Source organism: Loxodonta africana, chromosome 2 (assembly GCF_030014295.1).
Source record: "Loxodonta africana isolate mLoxAfr1 chromosome 2, mLoxAfr1.hap2, whole genome shotgun sequence".
In the NCBI taxonomy this organism is placed as follows: domain Eukaryota; kingdom Metazoa; phylum Chordata; class Mammalia; order Proboscidea; family Elephantidae; genus Loxodonta; species Loxodonta africana.
Window position 1 is genome coordinate 77,555,879 of NC_087343.1, and position 22,688 is coordinate 77,578,566.

Here is a 22,688-nt window from a genome sequence, read left to right on the forward strand (position 1 = left end):
ATTAATGGTTAGCTGGTTTGCTTCCAATTTAGGGTTATCACGAATAAACCTGTTATTTATATTCTTGTCCTTTCCTAAATTCATGACGTTAAGTTTTGTTACATATTACATCATATTGCTTTGTGGTTAGTGAATTTGTGTTGTCTTCTCTGCCTGGCTAGATCCTCAGGCACAGTGGCTATCACTCCAGCATCTAGCACACAGCTTGACATTTGTGCTAGGTTCTTTCCCATAAGACAACACTGGTTGATATATTTAATTTCTCTCCAAATAGGGTCCTATGTGAAAGCTGACCAAGTACACAATGCTCTCCGTGGGAGGATCCTAGAGTATGTCATCAATATAGACAGGGCATACTACCTTCCAAAGAATCAGCTAGACTGGCACAGAGCCAGCGGTTATTTTCTGGAGAGTCAGTGAGGCCCAACTCTGACTCAATCACTTGGGTGGGCTCTTCCTTAAATACTGACAATCTGTTCCTGAGAGAGCTGCAGGACCTCTGAGACAAGGCCTCATTGAGACAGGAGCATAAGCCAGTTGACCTTACCCTTGTTGACAGTCTCCTTGGCAGAGGGGTAAACATCAGGACTCCAGGTAAAAGGAGAGAAGATTTCATAATGGACACGAATCATGGAGGAAAAGGGGGTACCTGGCTTTGAGGATGAACCCTTCAAGCTGGCATGTGTTCTGGAGGGCCAGTGCTTCAGTCAACACCGGAGTCTCAAAGAGAATCCTAGAGCAAAGAAATAACAACAGAAGCTCTTTAGCTTTTGTTGGTACAAACTATTGTACTGGATGTTTAGGGGCCGTTTTTATCCAAAAGGCAAACCAGGTGAGTAAACATACGTGTGTCGTCAGAAGTGGCATCTGTCCTTCGGACCTACAGACTAATAAAGGATATTCAATCACAACTAACAACTCACTGAGTGACAACATGCAAAAGGTAAGATCAGCATTTTGAAATTCTTTATTTGGTCACATAGACTTTAAGGGGATATGTTTAGCTTTACAAAAGAATCATAGCATGTACCAACAGGCCAGAGACAAAGGATAAATGACTAGGTTCATCATCAGGTTCTTTTGTACACAGGGAGGTAATGCCAAGAGGCAAATGTTAGAATGTGGTTTGGACTATGCTGGTGGCACCTGCTAGGAGCTAACTGTCCCTACAGCAGAGGTTCTGAGCCTGGGCTGCCCATTACAAGACCCCGGGGAGCTATTGGAAGTCCTCATCCCATACTAATTAGATCACGTTCTCTGGGGGTGAGACCCAAGCTTCAGTATTTTTTTAAACCTCCATATTATTATTTTTTTTAATTTATTTATTTTGTTGTTGAAACCTCAATACCTCAACGTGTTATTCTAAAGGAGTCACTGGGTAGTGCACACAGCTGATGCATCAGATGCTAATTAAAAGGTTGACAGTTCAAGTCTACCCAGAGACACCTTGGAAGAAAAGTCTGGTGACCTACTTCTGAAAAATGAGCCATTGAAAACCCTGTGGACCACAGTGACTGCTGAGACACACATGGGGTCGAGTAGGAGTTGGCTCAATGGTAACTGGTATTATATTTAAAACCCCACAGAATTCCATCGTGAATCCTAGGTTGAAATCTCTTCCACCACTCCCAGTTGCCTCTTCAGTTCTTTAAGTCCAGTCAGGAGATGGAGGTTCCTGGTGTGTCCATAAGGAGGACTTACGCTGGTGACAGAGCAGGACAATTACCATATGAGAGGTCCAGCGATAGGCATTTTAGAGCCTCAAACATACCTCAGTTAATGCCTGGCATTTTAACTTGTCCTTAGGATGTGTTTTTTTTTTTTTTTAGGATGTATGGGGCCAAAGGAGATAATTTTGAGCAAAGTCACACCCCAGTGGGAGGCAGATTCACTATTAGACTGTAAGTTCCACAGGGAGGAAGCCATGTCTATGTTTGCTTCCATTGGATACTCAGGGCCCAGTTTGGGTTCTGTGCTTAGTAAATCTGTGTTGAGAGTTAGAATGACATTTATAGGAAACGTCCCATTTCAAATATTTAACTTTTTGGAGAAGAGATGGCGAATAGATCAAGGTTTTTGACACTTCCCACATATTGATTCAGGGATATGGCATATGCTGGACTAGAACTCATTCTCAGTGGATTTGAAGAGGGAAAATGACGGAAACATCTGAAAGATTTAAGATGTCTCCTAGGCTTATAAAGCTAATGTGAGCAAATCTGACTGATTGGAGAACAATTTCACTGAACTCATGAATAAAAAATAAAACCTGGGGCAAATACATCACGTGCCTGGCCTGTACTCCACTTCACAGACATGAGAATTCAGCAGGCAATGCATTTGCAAGGATCTATTCCCAGTGCAAAAATTACATTTGTTTTTGCTTGTTTGTCGGGTGCCATCGAGTCAATTCTGACTCATAATGACCCCCTGTGACAGAGTAGAACTTCCTCATAGGGTTTCCTGGGCTGTAATCTTTACAAGCAGATGGCTAGGTCTTTCTCCCATGGAGCCACTGGGTGGGTTTGAACCACCAACCTTTCAGTTAGCAGCTGAGTGCTTAACCGTTGGACCACTAGGGCCCCTTAATAATTATGTATCTGACTGTAATCTCAATTCATTAGAGAAAAAAATCACCAGTAATGAAGTTTCTTGCATCTCGTCACTGACATGGATTAATGGAGACAGATTGCGTTCCTGTGCACACAGCTAGCATCACGCAGCTCTCATGCTAACAGAAAGGGTTTTACTGCCTGAAGAGGAAAACCTACACAAAAGACAGAATAAATCTTTGAAGCTTACTTTAATCAAAGAGTATTTACACAATTCTCGTCAGGTTGTACCGTCTGTCTTAAGTGGTTGTATGTCATGGCTAAATGAACACCTAAAAAACAAACAAAAAAATTCAATCATGTTACATACCTTTATTGCTATTTTTGTATTATAAAACCAACACACACATACTATAAAAATTTATAAACAATAAAAAATGTGAAAAGTTACTGTCACCATTTTAAATTTCATCAATAGTATTCATTCCAAAGGAGTAAGATGGTGAATTTTCTCAAGTAAGTATGAGAAGACTTGTCACAGAATAAATATTCAGACTAAGGACGAATCAGAAAAGGCCCTTCTTTTATATTTATGATGTTTAGAAAACATGAGTGTTTTATTAGTGTGCTTTCTCTAAGCCACAGTTCATACTTATTTTGTCTTAATAAATTGTTGTTTATAAACTATTCCAAGCAGACAATAATTTAAATATTAAAGAGAAAATAACACAAGAATTTTATAATAGCCAGAGATTGTCCTGTCTTTCATTCTTTTCTTTTTTATTCAACTAAGTAATATCAGATTTGTAAAACATGTATCACTCAGCAAATCAGTTTGCGGGGGGAGGGTAGAATGATCTTTTTAGTACCTCAGGGAAAGCCAGGCTTTAGGAAAGTGTGAATCCACACTCAAAGTCATCTACAGGAAATACGAGTATTCAATTACGTGGTGCCCGATCCCATGCCGTCCTCACAATCATTTTTATCCTTGAGCCTACTGTGCAGCCACTGGGTCAAGTCATTTCATTGTGGGTCTTCCTCTTTTTCACTGACCCTCTGCTTTACCAATCATGATGTCCTTCTTCAGGGACTGGTTCCCCTGATGACAAGTCCAAAGTACGTGAGCTGTAGTCTCTCCGTCTTTGCTTCTAAGGAGCATTCTGGCTGTACCTCTTTCAAGACAGATTTGTTCTTTCTTTCGGCATTCCATGGTACATTCAATATTCTTCACCAACACCCCAATTTAAAGGCATCAATTCTTCTTCGGTCTTCCTTATTCATCGTCCAGCTTTCAGATGCATATGAAGCAATTGAAAATACCATGGCTTGGGTCAGGTGCACCTTAGTCTTAAAGGTGACATCTTTGCTTTTCAATACTTTAAAGAGGTCTTTTGCAGCAGATTTGCCCAATGCAATGTGTCTTTTGATTTCTTGACCGCTGCTTCAATTGTATAAAAATAGCTTGCATAAAATACCTAAATATATATAATGTGTCCGTTTATCTATTTATCTACGTATCTATCTATCCATCCCAGTTTGTTCTAACAAAAGAATTTGAAGCTTTAAATTTTCACAAATTTTAAAATAAAAAGGTATAGTAATAAAATCATAGTGTTTTTAAAAAAAAATCAGTTGGCTAATTGGTATTTTAAAGAACACTTCAAATCTACAAACCTTAATTTAAAAATCTCTATAGTTTAATGGTTAAAATCATCACTTGCGTTTTCCTTTAAAACATACACATTTATTCAAACTACTGGCAATTTTTTTTAAGTTCTAGAATACTGAAATTATCCACCTTTCTCATTCAGGTCTCCAATTCCCAGCTTCTTTCACCAAGGACGACTAGGTGGTGAATTATGAAGTCTAGAGAGTGATGTGAGTGAAGTGTTGCTACCATCACCTCAGGACACTGTTAGTTTACCTCTCAGCTGATGAAAGAACAGTTACAAGTAGCAGTTCTCCTTCATCCTGGCTGGCTTTCCCTGAAGGACTAAAAAGGTCATTCTACCCTCTCTTTTCTCTAAAGGATTTATTCCCTCCAGCAACCAAATACTTTAAATACTGTGCAGTAGTTGAACAAAGGGTGATATACTGGCTACTCTTGATGTAGTATTCTGTCTTCATTGTTTTCTATTTCTGTGCATTAATCATACTTGCCAGGCCTTGGACAAGCACAATTGGCCTCTAATAGTTTATTCTGAGGTTTAAAGAGGCTTATGGGTACTAGTATCGCCAAGTTTTTTTTTTTTTTTTTTAAATTACAAAGACTTAAACGGATACTCTGAGTACAATGAGAATTGTTGTTCTTGTTAGGTGAGTTCGAATGAATTTTTGACTCATAGCGACCCCATGTGACAGAGAACTGCCCTATAAGGTTTCCTAAGCTGTAATCTTTGCGGGAGCAGATCTCCAGGTCTTTCTACTATGGAGCCGTTGGGTGGGTTCAAATCATCAGCCTTTCCATTAGTGGCAGAGTACTTAAGTGTTGCGCCACCAGGGCTCCTCACGATGAGAATTAGTTCAAACATTTTTAGTTGTGGTCCACCTAATAAGGGGAAGAATTGGATTGGAGAGTGAAAACAATGTGTATCTGGTTGCTGGATGAATGTCTTTTTTTGTGTTACTCTAACTGCCCAATCAAAGATCCCTTGGTGGTGCACGGGTTAAGCACTGGACTGCTAACCAAAGAATTGGTGGTTTGAGGCCACCAGCCGCTCCTTGGAGAAAAGGCCTGGCAGCTCTGCTTCCTGAAAGATTACAGCCTAGGAAACCCTATGGGGCTTTCTACTTTGTCTTGTAGGGCCACTATTTGTCGGAATTGACTCCACATCACAGTACAACACCACCACAATTATCTTGTCAAATCAAACCTCCTAAGGTGTTGGTAAAATAGATTTTTAGTTTTTAGTCTGCGTGCTGTATGTGAACAAGACATTTCAGACAGTAAACAAAACATTATAAACACTCATAAAACAAACAAAAAAACCATTGCTGTCGAGCCATTCCGACTCATAGCAACCCTACAGGACAGAGCAGAACTTCCCCATAGAGTTTCCAAGAAGTGGCTGGTAGATTCAACTGCCGGCCTTTTGGTTAGCAGCCGTAGCTCTTAACCACTGCACCACCAGAGCTCCACACACACTCATATGGAGAAAGAAACTGAACCCTCACAAGCAGATTGGAGACCTTTGAAAATCTGGGAGGCAAGTTTAAAAATCCTCGAAATTCCTCAATTAGTTTTTGAAGCTATAAGTCAGAAAGATGACTCCAGTAAGGGCTGTTGGTCCTGTAGAGAGGGGGAAACCTACAGTCAAGAGAGTTTATCAAAACTGCAGGCCTTGAAATTTCCCAGGAATGTGATTATGTTGTGACATGGTGGAATGACCAAATATACTTTTTCACCTTTTCTCTCTCTTTTTACTTCCTCTTCAAGATAGCAACTAGGGAAATAGACTATACTAGAGTACCTGGATTCACTCACCTGTACAAAGGTCTTGGCTCTAGTTATTAATTTATTTACTTTTTAGGCTTTGGGAAGCTAGAGACCCCAGGCACGATGTCCAAGAAGGTAGAAATAAAAAAAAATTTTTTTTACTTGTTTAACTTTTCGTTTTGAAATGATTTCAGATTTGCAAAAAGTTGCAAAAATAGTACAAAGATTTTCCATATACCCTTCATCCAGAGTCCCCAAATGTTAGCATTATATATAACCTCAGCAAAATTATCAAGAACAGTGTTTTAGTCTAGGTTCTCTAAAAAAAAAAAAAAAGCACAGCAAAACCAGTAAAGCACATATAAATATATTTAGAGAGAAATTTACTTCAAGGAAATGGCTAACGCACTTGTGGGGGCTGGCAAATCCCAAATCCGTGAGTCAGGTGGCAGGAGTCTGCTGGCTCACATGGTTGCAGGGACTGACGAGTCCAAAATCTGCCGGTCAGGCAGCAGGCCAGAGACTTCTGCAGACTATCTCCCAAGAACTGGAGCCCAAGTGATGAGAGGAGTGCAGGATTGAGAAAGAAGAGTGAGCTTTGCCAGAACATCTATCTGTATACTAGTGGCAGGCCATGCCCTCAAGGAAACTGCCCCTTGGATTCGTTGGCTGCTCACATCAGATCACAAAATGGAAAGCGATTGTATGCTATCTACAGCACTAGGTAGGTAGGTTAAACCAATGAGAATCATAGCCTAGCCAAGTTGACACGTGACATTAACCATCACAAACAGGACATGAATACAATATTACTATCTAACCTATAGACTTCACTCAAATTAAGCCAATTCTTTCACTAACTTCCTTTTTTTCTGGCCCTAGTTACATCTAGGATCACATGTTGCCTTTAGGAGTCCTGTGTTTTTCCTCTCCTTTAATCTAGAACAGTTTCTCAATTTTTCTTTGTCTTTCATGACTTTAATGCTTTAAAAAGTACTGGCCAGCAATTTTTTTAGACTGTCTCTCAATTTTTTTCTGATGCTTCCTCATAATTAAATTCAGATTATGCGTTTTTATTTTTTAATAAGCGTGCCACAGAAGTAAGTTTGTGCCCTTCTCAGTGTATCATGTTAGAGGTCATGTGGTGTGGAATTGTTCCATTGCAGGTGATATCTTTGACCCCTTGGTTAAAGTAGCGTCTGCCAGATTTTTTTCTTTTTGTAATCAATAAATATCTCGTGGAGAGATACTTAGAGACTATAGACATATCATGTTTCTCTGCATACTTCCAAAGCAGAGGTTTCTTTTTCCCTTTCCTTTTTATTCCCTTTAAAAACCTCACTCCTATTTCCTGCTTCATCTCAAGTCTCTGTCCCTTTGAGACTTGCCTCTCCATCAGCAATTCATTTCCCCTACTTCTCTACAGTTAAACCCCCAATTCCATCAAAAAGCAAACAAAAAACACCATTAGGCAAGCCCTTATAGTGTGATCGATGTCAGAAAAATCATCCAAAACTTGGCAAAACTATCCAAAAAGGCAAAAATGTGGTGATGTGTCCTTTCAATGCCATATGTGGACAAAAGACACCCAAGGATTATCTAGGGAAACATAATTTGATTCACTGTTTACTATTTACTAAAGGTCCCAGATTTAGTAAAGTTACATGTTTGGCGATTTTTGTCCAGGAGAAAAGCAAATAATTTCTGTCTGGTGAAAAAGATCCCAAAGGTTACAATTTATGTTGGACATTATCCAGATTTGTATATAACCCCGTAATCTTATGTTAATGTTGCTTATAAATACCCAGTTTCTCAAATACTGTTGGAACTAGGGTTTTTTTTTTTTTAAATATTTGTGTTTTTGATGAAAGTTTACACAGAAGATTAGGTTCCCATTCACAGTTTCTACACAAATTGTTCAGTGACATTGGTTACATTCTTCCCCGAGCATGAAAATGTGCAGTTCCCATTCCAGATGCTCCACTCCCGGTACTCTAGTTTCCCTGCCCACTTACCTTCTCATCTTTTTTTTTTTTTTTTTAAAGTAATTGTTGACGTTTTGGTTTCATATAGATGATTTTGTAAACATAGTACTCACGGGTGATATTCTTTATTTTGTGAGCCAATCTGTTATATAGCTAAAATCAGGGGATAGTTTCAGTTCAAGGTTTAAATACTTTCTCAGGGCAATAGTCTCAGGGAGTCCTCTAGTCTCAACTGATCCAGTAATTCTGGATTTTTTAAGAATTTGAGATTCTGTTCCACATTCTTCTCCCATTCTATCAGGATCCACCTATTGTGGCCCCAATCAGAATGACTGGTGGTAGTGGGGCACCATCTAATTCTCCTGGTCTCAGAGTAGATAAGGCTGTGGTTGTGTAGACAGTTAGTCCTGTAGACTAATTTCTTCTGTGTCTTGGATTTCCTTCTACCTCTTTTGATCCGGAATGAGCAGAGACCAATAATTGTATCTTGCAAGCCACTTGCAAGCATTTAAGATCCGAGTCTCTATTCACCAGATTAGGATGTAGAACATAAATTTTATGAACTATGTTATGCCAATTGACTGAGTTGTCACATGAGACTATGATCCTAAGCCATCAAAACCAGACAACCAATTCCACGATGTGTTTGGTTATGCCTGGATTGACACGGTGGCTGCAACAATGGGCTCAAACATAGCAACAATTATGAGGATGGCGCAGGACTGAAAAATGTTTTAATCTGTTGTTCATAGTTGCTATGAATCAGAACTGACTCGACAGCACCTAATAACAACAGGTGGTATCCGTAATTGTTCCCATTACATTTATGAATATATAAGCATGCACATGTATACATGCATATGTATATACATACACCTATGGAAACCCTAGTGGTGCAGTGTTAAGAGCTATGGCTGCTAACCAAAAAGGTCAGCAGTTCGAATCCACCAGGCGCTCCTTGGAAACCCTATGAAGGCAGTTCTACTCAGTCCCATAGGGTGGCTATGAGTCGGAATCGACTCGATGGCAGTGGGGTTATATAAACCCACATATGTACTCCCATATACATATCTTTATACATATATGCATACATATATACCCATACATATATTTTTTGGTTGTTGCTGTTGCAAAATTATATATTCCATAGCAATTACCAAAGCATCCTTTTTTTCTTGTGTACATTTTAGTGATGCCTTTTCCCTTGGTCAGGCTGTGCACACTCACCCTCCCATACACAGTGTTCTTTCCCATCACCAAAATAACAACTGTCTACTATCTAGAGAGTGACTCCCCTGCTCTTCCTCTCCACCATCCCTGGTAACTGCCAATGAATATTAGTCTTTGCATCTATACCTATTCTTATCTTTTTATAAAAGTGAGATCGTAGAATACCTTCCCTTTTGTGATTGACTTATTTCACTCTGCATAATGTCCTCTAGATTCATCCATGTTATGTTTTGAGTACTCATTATTTTTTATGGCTGCATAGTATTCCACTGTATGTATGTACCATAATTTGTTTATCCATTCATCTGTTGATGGGCACTTAGGTTGTTTCCATCTTTTTGCTATTGTGAATAGTGCTGCAATGAATATACGTGTGCATATGCCTGTTTGTGTCACTGCTATTAGATCTCTAGGGTATACACCTAGGAGTGGGATTGCTGGCTCATAAGGTAGCTCTATTTCTAGTTTTTTTGAGCAAGTTTCATAGTGTTTTCCATAGTGGTTATAACATTTTAGAATCCCATCAGCAATGGATAAGGGTTCTAGTCTCCTTACATCTTCTCCAGGCTTGGAACTAGTTTTAACATTTTATAGGTTCTCTCATTAATTAATGAGTTGAATAAAATACTTAACAGGTATTCATTTCATATTTACAGGAGACCAATTTTTTTAGCCTTTTGTAACGTATTCCTTCTTAGTGCATTTCACAATGAGTACCTTGATTTATCCTTGCGTAAATCACAGTGATTGGAACATAAGTTCTGAAAAAATATTTGTCCAACCAATAAACACTTCCTAAAAGGCATCTCATTTTTAAAAGAGGACTTTGATAACTGGCCCTTAAGCATCACTGCTGTTGCTTTAATTAACTTGTACTAGTATCTATTTAAGAGATTTTTTGGCAGGGGGAAGAGGGGATTGTTTTAGGGACTCTAAAGCTAAATATGGTAGAATTGGAAAGGGGGAAATTTTCTTCAAGGTATTTGTTGAGATCTGTTGCTTGTCAACTGCTAAGAGTCAGACCGAGAGTGAAGCAGTTATTCTACACTGAACACCAGCATAGGCTGTTTGGCTGCTCTTCAGTGGGGAAAGCACTTGCCAGCTATACTCAGAAGGATGTGCCTAAATGGATCTTTGGATTTTGTTATTGTATAATATGAACAGGAACTATCACTTCATGGGTATGTGCCAGTAATAAAGGAACCAAATGGAAGGGTGAATGACTTTAGGTAAATCCATCAACAGAGTTAGGAAATCAATTTAAAGTGTATGCCCTATTGACATGGGTGGAACACTTAAACCATTGTGCCACCAGGGCTCCAATTAGTTCTATTTTCAGATGAAGTGATTTAATTCAAGTCCCACACTCGGTGGTCAAAACAACTTCAATTTTGGTGTAACATGAGTTTACAGTGCTTCTTTAGTGGAATTAAAGAGCATCTGACATTTATTGAAAAATTAACTTCTCATTCATGGAGGGCTTTTCCTACAAAAAAAACTTATTTACAATACAATCATATTCTAAATATACCTATAAAATGAGAATTAGTAAGTCTTTGTTGATTGACTTATACATTTAATTTATCTTACTTATACTGTTTGATCTAATGAAGTGCCCTGGCAGAAAGGTTGAAATAAAATCCCTGATAATGTTATACAATTAGGAAAAAAGACTAGCATGCAAACTGACAGGAAAAGTACTTTATTTATAACAGCATTTTGTAAACAATCACATTATGCATTTTTCATTTCAACAATAACAAAATTTATTTTATATGGATTTATAGCAAACCCTATATAAAGTCAATGAGTTAATACAAGAGTGACGATGAAGAGGGTGGAATAATTTCTGAAAAATATAAAATCATAGCACTTGATACAAAGACATAACTATCTGTACCATAAAAATTTACATGCCACAAAACATTAATTTATAATTTAAAATATGCAGTAAAACATATTTATAAAAAAAGCATCAACATTAATTTTATTAAAAACCACTGAATTACTCAGAGGAGTATTTATTAAAACTTACTAAAAATCAGTAAATATTACAACTGAGGTAAAAATTATAAGTAAACGAAACTATCATTTATCAGGGCCAAAAAGTAAACAAAAGGGCAGACAGCATTTTCTAACAATTATGTCTACTCCTTGATATTCTGAAGCAGCTTCAGTAAATGTGACTCAATAACCTGTTGAACTAGAACAGAGAGGTAATCAAGATCACTGCATATTGTTTACAAAATAATTAAAAATCTATTAGGTTTAACTTAACATTTCCAATTTTATCCCAAAATAAACTTATTTCTAAGTAGCATACATTCATAGTGTGAGGGCAATAATGCAATGCAACCCTTAAATAAACTTCTAGAAGCTAAAACTCAGTCTGCTCCCGATTTTGTAACCTTGTCCAAGTGACTGGACCTTCTGTGACTTGCTTTCTGTATTTGTGGAAAAAAAAAAGAGAATCCAGAGTACAAGGTGTTCCAAGGGACAGTGAGATTGCTACGAAATTTTAAACACATCTTGAAAATAAAAACCCACTGCTGTCAAGTTGATTCCAACTCATAGAGACCTTGTAAGACACAGTAGAACTGCCCCATAGTTTCCAAGGCTGTAGTAAATCTTTACGGAGGCAGACTGGCGTATCTTTCTCCTGTAGGGCAGGAGAGAGTGCCTTAACCACTGCGCCACCACGGCTCCTTATCTTGTAAACAGGCATGCACTTAAGCTCCAGTGACTGATTATTTGGATTGTTAAACAGTAACAATAACAAGCTCATTTCTAGATTTTACAGGAATTTGCGGGCTTTGCTCATAATTAAATGTGTATGTCAGGAGTTAAGTTAGCAAGCAATGTTTTATGACTACAAGTGATGAAAACTGGACCACTATACCACTTATAAAACTTTACTGAAATAAAAACCTGGAGCTTTAAAATACTTACCACTTCTGTAGCCCAGGGCTACAGCTAAATCCATAGAATTATATCCGGAGTCTGTTTCAACTGTTGGGTCAGCTCCATTTTCTATACCAAAATAGAAAAATCTACATCAATAAAACAAAAATTTGGATATGTTTATTTATTACTGGCTCATACACAAATAGCTGAACAGGATTTTAGCAGATGTGGTATGTTCAAGATGGCCTAACAAAGTTCAATGTACACAGGGCGCACAGAATTCACTATGGTAGGTTGAAAGGAAGACACTTGAAATGAAAAGGCACCGTCTAGAGCAGCTGAAGCTATTAAACAACTGAGGACAAAACATACATAAAGACACTGCGGACAGAAAAAACAAACAGTGGATTCAAATATGACTCCCCAAACGAAGGCAACAATGACAAAAACCCCATTTGTAGATGATGCAGCTGCTTCCCACATGGGCCAATCTATGGTAGTGGGTGCTCCTGGGGTGAATAGCAGCAGGGATTTAACCACAGTTAAGTACAATGGTTAAGCACTTAGCTGCTAACTGAAAGGTTGGTGGTTCCAACTTACCCAGAGGCTCCGTGGGAGAAAGACCTGGAAATCTGCTTCCCTATAGACTCCAGCCAAGAAAACCCAACGGGGCAGTTCTACTCTGTCACATGGGGCCACTATGAGTTGGAAGTGACTTGACGGTACCTAACAACGATTCTCCTTAGTAATACCAGCGGAAGCCAGGTTTTAAAAAAATAAAGTCCTTGCATGGCATTTTCTAAATAAATTTCACTTTTATATGCTTACCTAAGAGCATTTTTACACATTTCACATGATTTCCATGCACAGCATAAAGCAAAGGTGTCCCTCCATTCTGCAAAAGGAAAAGGCAATTTAGAGTTTAGGGTGAGCAAGATTTTTAAAATTTAATTCTGCTGTGACAAGTTTTACTAAGACTTGGGCACCTAAAAGTAGTTTAGGATAATTTTAATAATTTGTAAAGGATACTTAAATCCTAAAAATTGAGGTTATGACATTAAATTTTAATTTCTCTTCCAGGTGGTTAATACAATTAATTATGTTCCCTGAATACCAAATTAATTCTAGAATTTTTTTTTTTTTTTTACAGTAATTTTAAAATCAGTACAGACTCACCCAATCATATTCATTTACATCGACTCCACAATCGAGCAGCATTTTTACAATATCTGTGTAACCTTTACTACAGGCCAATGACAGGGCACTTTCTCGGCCTTTTCCTAAAAGTTGAGGATCAGCCCCCTGGGGTGAAGAGTGGAGATAAAAGACTTAGCAATTCATTTAAACAAGAGTACTTAAGTCAGATAATCTTCTGCGTTAATAAAGAATAATGCAAACTTTTATTCATGGATGACCTTGTTTTCAAGGTTGTCTGGACGCCTTCCTTCCTGCCTTCTATCTGAATGCTAACATCCTTTCACTCTGAAGGCAAGTCACATCTCCTCCTTGAGGCCTTCTATAGGGCTGACAGGGCTTTAATGTCCACTGCATTTAGAGGGGCTGGGCGTTAAATTCTCTTTCACTGTCTCCTGTCTGATTAGTCTTGCTTCCCCACCTAATCCAAGTTTCATGAGAACATGAAAAGCATTTTATCTATTTTTTTGTATCCTCTACCATTATATCTAGCTGGCTGGAGATACAGAAATTTTAATAAAGACTTGACTGAACTTAAATAACTATACATATACATTTTCTGAGGCATTTTCCTTACATTCTGAAGTAGAAATTCTACCACAGCTATTTGCCCGTGTGCTGCAGCCCACATCAGAGGAGTAAATCCTTCTTCATCCGTGTGATTGATAACATTTTCTATTTAAAAGAAAAGCAATTTTTGTGATCTAATTTAACAACCACATACGAATAGTACTATGAAAATACTTGCACTCTAAAAAGTTGATTATATCACTTAATGAATTGACTTTGTGCCGAATTTTGCTCACTGAAGTTCTATTAAGTATTATTTCAATTTGCAGTCTGAATATACTAAAATGTGCCTCGATGTAAATAGCTAGGTTCATATATTAACACACGTGATATAATACTGGGTAGAAGGCAGTCAACAGAACACTGAAATCAGAATCAGGAAACCAGAGTTTGAATTATTCTGGCTCTGTCACTTTCTTGTAGTGTGACCCTGGGCAAGTCATTTAACTCCTCTAATAAACAGATAAATACCTTACCTACCTCAATGTGTAGATGAAAGGATGACAATACAAGTAAGATTATATGACAGCCCTTAGCATTAAATAAATTCATGACGTTACCGTAAAAAATTCCAAAATATTATTAAATGTACCTCTATAGCTAATATTGCTGCCTTTGGATGTCTCTCGTTGTGGTTTGCTAACACGATGTAATGTGAACGAAGATGGAATAATCTGAAACACGGTACCATGCAATTCCACCTCGAACCACATTTTATTCCCTAGACTTAGCCTACTAATTATAAGGTTTATAGTTTTTCCGCTAAATGTACTTAGTAGATTGAGAACTAGAGCTCCAAATATTTATAAAGAGAAATATAATAATTATGTAAGGCTTTCTTATAAAAGAATAATATAATTAAAAAAAATAAAACCTTTAACATGATACTCTGTACTCAGTAAACAATGTTGAGACAACTGGCTAACTTTTTAAAAAATAGAAATAATGATCAATCTTTACCCCATTACACCAGAACAAATTCCATATGGATCAAAGACTGAAATGTAAAAGAGAAAACCACAGAAGTTCTAGAATAAAACATTTATAATCCTGGAGAGAGAAATCCTTTCTAAATAGTATATAAAACAGAGATCACAAAAAATAAAGAAATTTGCCACTTAAAAATTTTAACTTTCTATTTGAAAACATTAGCAGTTCACAGAAAAAGAAATTCAAATAGACCGTAATTTTAAAAATATAAATGAAATGACTATAACATTTTTCACCTATCAGGTTAGCAAAAATTAGAGTCTGATAATACCCTGTGTTAGTGAGGATGTGGGAGCTCTTACCTTTCTATGAGGACAAGTATCTGGCTATACATATATAAAACTAAAAACTCATAAACTGTTTGACCCAGCGAACCTACTTTACCCCTCAATGGATATACTTAAAAAGAATGCCAACATCACTCATTTAACAGCAACAAAATGGAATCAACTACCACCAGAGGACTAGTTAGAACAACAACATGATGCATGTATACGCAATAAAACGCAGTATCGTGGAACCATTAAAAAGAATGAAGTAAACACAAACTCTCACGTATAACCCAAAATATAAACAGAAGTATTTTCTAGAAAGATGTTCTGAAAAGGTAAGAAACTTATGAGTGTTTGCTTTTGGGGAGAAAGATAGGGTGGTAAGAGAGTAAGAGAAGCTGTAACTATTATACTTCTATTAGGTTATCTGCCCGGTAGGATTATGCAACTATTTGCTTTTGCCTTTACACTTCCTTGTATTAAGATAAAACAATAAACAATAAATTCCCGTTAAATTTGTTTTACATAAATATTTAAAATAGGATATTACCTTGTTCAATACGAGTAGCCAGATAGAGCATCTCCCCCTGAGCAGCCAACTGGTGAACAGACAAGGCTGAAAAAATACCGTAAAACACTTCATGTACCTCTGGAGGGTGTACTTTCATCATTCCATGGCTCATAGTGCTGAGCAATTTTATTTTTCAAAACAAAAGCTATCATTTTACGGTTTTAAAATACAACCTAAAGAGTACCCTAACATTCTGTATCTGAAAATTGGCTCTTATATGTTCATTTAAGATCATTCATTGTGACATCTGCAAATTGCTACTTTCACTTTATTCCAAAAAAATTATTTAGGTAACTTAATTTTTAAAATGCTATCACTGTATCCAAACATATGAGGAATACATTTCAAAAGATACAAAGACACTCCTTTGTCTTTTTATTGTTTGAATGGATTGAAGTCCTAAGTATCTTCATTTTCAAGATTCCATGGGTTTTTCTTAACATTAGGAGTAAAGTTGTAAATAGAAAACTGGCTTGAGGGTAAATTCTTGAGTCTAGGCCTCTTGTTTTGTTAGGTGCAATGGAGTCGGTTCTAACTCATAGTAACCCCATATACAAAAGAACAAAACACTGCCCGATGCTGTGCCATCTTCACAATTGTTGCTGTGTTTGAGCCCACTGTTGCAGCCACTGTGTCCATCCATCTCATTGAGGGTCCTCCTTTTTTTTCACTGACCCTCTACTTTACCAGGCATGATGTCCTTCTCCAGGGACTGGTCCCTCCTGGTAACATATCCAAAGTATGTGAGACAAAGTCTCGCCATCCTCACTTCTAAGGAGCAGTCTGGCTGTACTTCTTCCAAGACAGATTTGTTCATTCTTTTGGCAGTCCATGGTATAATTAATATTCTTCGCCAATGCCATAATTCAAAAGCATCAATTCTTCTTTGGTCTTCCTTATTCACTGTCCAGCTTTCACACGCATATGAAGCAACTGAAAATACCATGGCTTGGGGGTCAGGCACACCTTAGTCCTCAAACTGTTATCTTTGCTCTTTAACACTTTAAATAGTCTTTTGCAGCAGATTTGCCTAATGCAATACACTGTTTGATTTCTTGACTGCTGCTTCCATGGGTGTTGATTGTGAATTCAAGTAAAATGAAATCCTTAACAATTTCAATATTTTCTCCATTATGAGTTGGAATTGGCTCAAAGACAATGGGTTTGGTTTTTTTGGCTTATCATAATGTGGCTTATTGGTCCAGTTGTGAGGATTTTTTTCTTTCTGCTGAGGTATGTCATAGATTAAATTGTGTCCCCCCAAAATATCTGTCAACTTGGCTAGGCCATGATTCCCTTGTATGACTGTCTACTATTTTATCATCTGATGTGATTTCCCTATGTGTTGTAAATCCTATCACTGTGATGTAATAAGGTAGATTAGCGACAGTTAAACTGATGAGGTCTACAAGATTAGATAGTGTCTTAAGGCAATCTCTTTTGAGATATAAAAGAGAGAAGTGAGCAGAGAGATGGGGGACCTCATACCACCAAGAAAGCAGCCCCGGGGGCAGAGTGTATCCTTTGGACCTGAGGTACCTGTGCTAAGATGCTCCCAGACTCAGAGAAGACTGATGACAAAGACTTTCCTCCAGAGCTAACAGAGACAGGATGCCTTCCTGTGGAGCCAGTGCCCTGAATTCAGACTTCTCTTTGTGAATGCCATCCACTTGTGGTATTTAGCAGCACTAGATGACCAAGACAAGGTATAATTCATATTGAAGGCTGTGGTCTTTGATCTTCAACATAGTGGCCCCCATGTCTGGGCCTATTTGTGTCTAATTAGCTGTGTGACCTTGGGCAAGTGATTAAATGTTTTTATCTGTAACAGGAAGGATGTGAGCCAGATGATCTCTAGGTGTTTCTTTTCAGCTAAAAAATTCTATGGCTGGAATATTTTAAGATAATCTCTTTACTTTAAAATAACACCTAACAGGTATTATTCTATTCTATCACTTGATCCTTGACTTCAGTGATATGATTGGGTAGCCTTAATACAGAAAGGAAAGCAATCTGGAGGCACATACAAACTTGTGTAATAAATGGCCAGTAGGTGGTGGGAGTGAGTCACAGGGAAGACTTCCTGGCTCAACTGCTGTAGCACACAATTCAAGTGTCAGGAGATTCAGTGTTCCCAAAGTAAAGACACATATTTTACCATGTTTTAGAATATAGAAATATTTACATTATATTCTCAATTTGGTTGCTAACATCAAATTGCTACTAACTGGCTATATTATCTCTCTCTTATTAGCATACCCATACTTACAGAACATTTTCTAGCTTTATAAAAAAACTTCATTTTATTTCTTCTAGAATGAGTCTACTTTTTAACTCGTGGATTCAGAGTTTTAAAAAATATGGTTGCACATTCATATTATATTCCAATTCAAAATTATAGCACAAATCACTCAACTTTCCCTATAAAATCATTTGTTGCTTAGTGATCTATTTTATAAATAAAATGTAACACGTATACGAGAACGCAAAAACACTGACGTCTTGCTTTTCACAAAGTTCAGAACTCATTGTTTTTACAGTAAAACTATAGAGGTTTTTAAAATTAATTTTTCCATTTGTATTTGCCCTCAACAGAGAACCATTAAACAAGAAATATCAAGTATACAATAAAACCACCCAAACCAAACCCACTGCCGTCGAGTCGATTCTGACTCATAGCGACCCTATAGGACAGAGTAGAACTGCCCCTTAGAGTTTCCAAGGAGCGCCTGGTGGATTCGAACTGCCGACCTTTTGGTTAGCAGCTGTACCACTTAAACACTACACCACCAGGGTTTCCAAGTATATAATAGCATAAGAAAAAGTTTTAAACTATATAGGGTCTCTATGAATCGAAAATGACTCAATGGCAACAGATTTGGTTTTATTAGGGTATCACTTAAGTCTTCAAAATGATAATATGCATTTAATGAAAACAATGTTTCAAAGCCAAACTCCGGAAATAATTATATTAGTAATACTTATTTTAATACATCAGTGGCAAATACTTACAATTTGCTAATAGAGGTGTGGTAGAGACCTCATTTCCTCTATGTTTGTTGGTTAAAGTAGTTGACTGTTTTATGGGTGAGAAATGCTTTGTTGTAGAGGGAGTGTAGACATGCCTTACTTGAATTCCCGGAGAAGGAGATGTATGAATGTTGCATTCAGCTAAGTAAAATAAATTTAAACACATTTAAATACTTTCATGACAAAGCATTTCAAGAAAAGTTGTTACTGTCTACATTAAATAGAAATACGACTATAATAGCTTCAATTCAACTGTTTACCAAATGTTAGATTATTTTTGCCATAAGTCTATACTACCATTGAAAATTTCAGAAAAGTATCAATCTTGAGCAATTTTATTGATTCGATTTATTAATCAACAGATCATTATAAAAGTAAACCTATATCATGATGAGAGATTTTACTGTATTACGAAGGTAATGCAGGTAATATTAAGCCAATTTATTTCTAAAAGGCACAAAGAACTTTTTTCTCCTTTGATTTTAAAAGGAACAATAAAGTACTAAACTGGAGAGTTTCTAAATAAACAAAGCTTAGGCAAGAAATTAAAAAAAAAAAAAAACCCAACACGTACTTCCTTTAAAATAGACATTTCTATATAACCTGAAATTATTTAATTTTGGTTTCGTGAGATTCTAGAAATTCATATTAAAAGATGAGACTTCTAAACGCTTTGCCACACTCAAAATCTAATGATAGGAAAAAACAAAACAAACACAAATAAATAAACAAAAACAAATGCAGATAGTTATACCATAACTTTCAACCTTTAAATAGGACAGATGCCACCTCCAGGTCGGAGTTAACCTGATCTTGAATATTTTTACTATCTTCTTCATTTAAGGACTTCACAAACCGAGAACACACGTTCATATCAAATCGATTAGGCAATATGAATTTCATTCCCATGGCAACACCCTGAGCTGACCCTTCTTCTGAATTTGAGTCCAGCGGATGTTCTATTTTAATGTCGGGCATGCCAGTTAGACTATAACTGCTGGGACACTCTTCCACTATCAGCTGGGCTCCAATATCCAGGTTTGTTGATGTAGCCATGATTTTGATTGTAGTTTCAATAATTAAAACATTATTACTTCATGATTTCCTCTTGGTTTTATATCCAGTGTATTCTTGGAATTTGAGTATTTTTTAAAAATCTGAAATACAATTAAAAAAATTATAAGTACTGCATCAACTTAGGTAAAAGTATCAAAGATTATTTTCTATCAAGTATCCAAACACTTGTCTCCTACAGGCATCCATATATAACAGAAAGCACAGAGATAGAGAAACCTGGGTAGGGATCCAAGCTTCACCACTTCTCAGCTGTGTGAACCTGTACAAGTTACTTAACCTTTTGTTAAGAAAAAAAAAAAAAAAAAGTCATATTTGCGTGGATACCACCTTTAACCTCACAGGATCCCTTAAGGATCAAATGAAATACAGTAACATTCTCATCTCCATCACTAGGTTTTAACAAATTTTAGTAACCTTTTCTCTTCTTTCATATACCTGAATATTGCCAAGTGGACAAAAGATCAGGCTAACAATGAAAATAAACTTTCATGTAAAACTTTAACCTCTTACCTGGAATTCATTTTTAACATGCCATATTTATATATGTGGCTTTCAGTTTGAATTTAAGAAAACATATAGTTCACAATGTACTCAAATTTATTAACATTGTTTCTATAGTATCTGTGATTCCTAGACAGTGAATGGCTTTACAAAGCTTTGGCTCTGGTGAACTAAAGATAAATTTATCAGTTTTTATTCAGATCAAGTATTAGCAACTTAATATAGGTTTTTATGGAAAATAAAGTATATAGATTATGGTCTGGCATCCTTGGTCTTAGCATCTCTAGAACATTAATTTAGAAGTATAATTTCTTTTTCCAAATATGGATTGTCAAGACATGAACTCAATAAAAACTCTCAAAACATAGACAATAAGTGCATCTTTTATTGAATCATTTATTATTGTTTTTAAATGAATTTTTAGTTAAGTTCTCTGGCACTTCCCTATGGACCTTAACCTAATTTCAAGAGAAGTGTCATTACCTAATACTGCTTTTAAAGAAATGAAGAAATCCAAGATATAAAATCATGTAAGACAGGGAGAAAATTAATTAACATCCAGTTAATCCATGCATGTTAGGATTTATTGCTTCTGTTAGAAATTCTGAGAGGGTGTAGAGTGTTTTATAATTGGAATTAATGGGAATTAAAAGAGAACAATGCATTAGAATTACAGCGGAGCACCATTTTCAGTTTTAAAAACATTTTCAAAGGTTGACCCCATAACAACCTTTCAAGGTGGCAGGGCAGGCTATCACGATGTCCACCATAAACCAAATCAAACCAAACCCAGTGCCATCAAGTCGATTCCGACTCATAGCAACCCTATAGGGCAGAGTAGAACTGCTCCATAGTTTCCAGGGAGCGCCTGGTGGATTTGAACTGCCAACCATTTGGTTAGCAGCAGTAGCACTTAACCACTACGCCACCAGGGTTTCCTGTCCACCAGAGAGGTGGAAAAGGAAGCTCCATTAAAGAAAAGCAGCACTGCTAAACAAATCCAAAATGTTCATGGGAGAAAAAGTTGAAAAAAGAATAAAAAGTAACATGTACAAAGTTAATGCATATTAAAACCAACCAACCAACAAAAAAAACCAAACCCGTTGCCATGGAGTCAATTCTGACTCATAGCAACCCTACAGGACAGAGTGGATCTGCCCATAGTTTCCAGGAAGCACCTGGTAGACTCAAAAAGCTGACCTTTTGGTTAGCAGCTGTAGCACTTAACCACCACGCCGCCAGGGTTTCCCTAACGCATATTAGCAAAAGTAAAGAGCTAAACCAGCAGAGCAAGAATAGAAAACGAGTTCAGCGATTCAAGTTGCGATGGAGGTGCAATGTAGAGGTCCAGAGCCGTTGCTATACAACGTGAACTGTTATTTCCCAAGGGAAGAACTATCTAGATAAGCCCTCTACCCAGGGGTGGGCGAGGTGCATCCTGCATTTATCTCTATTTTAGCATTTTACTGTTCTCTTGAAAATTTCCACACACGAAGCTCAACAAACATTTGCTGATTAGATATGGCTTTTCATTTGCAACACTACTAACTAGCTATGCAACCCGGGACAGACAAATGATAAGTTTTCTGTGACTTATTTTATGCATCTATAAAATGGTGTTGAAAGTCTTCTCTAATATTGTTTTCAGCTCTAAACATCTTCCATGTTATTAATCAGGGATTACAGATAGAATTACTGGCCCGAAAAGTCTCTTGAGGGGAGAACAGTAAATGTGCTTGGGGGGAAATGGACCACTTATCTTGGTACTACCCTAGCGATAAGATGCAAAGTTGACTGGTAAGCATAAATTTTGAACACCAGAACGGGAAAAACAGATGACTGAAGAGGGCCTTGAGAAGGAGTTAAGGTCAAGGATAGCCAAGTTCACCTCGATCCGTCTCAGAGCCCAAGGATGAAGGGAAAGACGGTAACTGTGCTAGTCCCCTCCACAGTGGATGCCAATTACAAGAGCTTCCCCCCACCCCTCCGCCCCCTTGCCCGGTTCTTCCTAATCCTGGAATTGTCCTACAAGGACTGCAAGGTGCTATAATATAAAAATGAAGGATGCCTCACAGGCGACAGGTGTCCCGGCGTCCCAGGACAGAAGCCAGCCGGAGGGAAGACTGTCGTAGGGCAAGTCAGCGCAGTCGCCCCCGACCAGCTGGCCGGGAAGTCCCAGCGCTGCTCAGCTACCGACTGGGAAGCGGAAACGCTCGCTCATCCGCGGCGGACGAATCCCAGGGGCAGAGGCGGCGGTCGGACCGTGTGAGAGCGCAGGGCCTCGCGACCACCTCCGGCAGAAGAGAGGGAGTCGGGCCTTTCCATCTGCGGCCAGAGATTTCACTACAGGCCTCCAAGCCTTGGCTTGTTTTGGCC

General features: G+C 37.6%; 1 protein-coding gene across 4 annotated transcripts; it reads right to left on the bottom strand.

Moving 5' to 3' along the window:
• Window positions 1-9,127: 9,127 nt before the first annotated feature.
• On the bottom strand, window positions 9,128-22,496 carry ANKRA2 (ankyrin repeat family A member 2). 4 transcript variants are annotated; one of them, XM_003408096.4, is made up of 9 exons: window positions 22,386-22,496; window positions 19,502-19,891; window positions 18,717-18,875; window positions 15,684-15,749; window positions 13,879-13,976; window positions 13,284-13,409; window positions 12,936-13,002; window positions 12,153-12,233; window positions 9,128-11,406 (listed from the first exon to the last, which is right to left on the bottom strand). In XM_003408096.4, exons 2-9 carry the CDS (start codon window positions 19,788-19,790, stop codon window positions 11,351-11,353), a joined length of 942 nt encoding a protein of 313 aa, XP_003408144.1. In that variant the 5' UTR covers window positions 19,791-19,891; window positions 22,386-22,496; the 3' UTR covers window positions 9,128-11,350. The 4 variants fall into 4 exon arrangements, with proteins under 4 accessions (XP_003408144.1, XP_010586512.1, XP_010586513.1 ...); XM_010588210.3 differs by lacking the exon at window positions 9,128-11,406 and adding an exon at window positions 11,413-11,647; XM_023545540.2 differs by lacking the exon at window positions 9,128-11,406 and adding an exon at window positions 11,654-11,862.
• Between the last annotated feature and the right edge of the window lie 192 nt (window positions 22,497-22,688).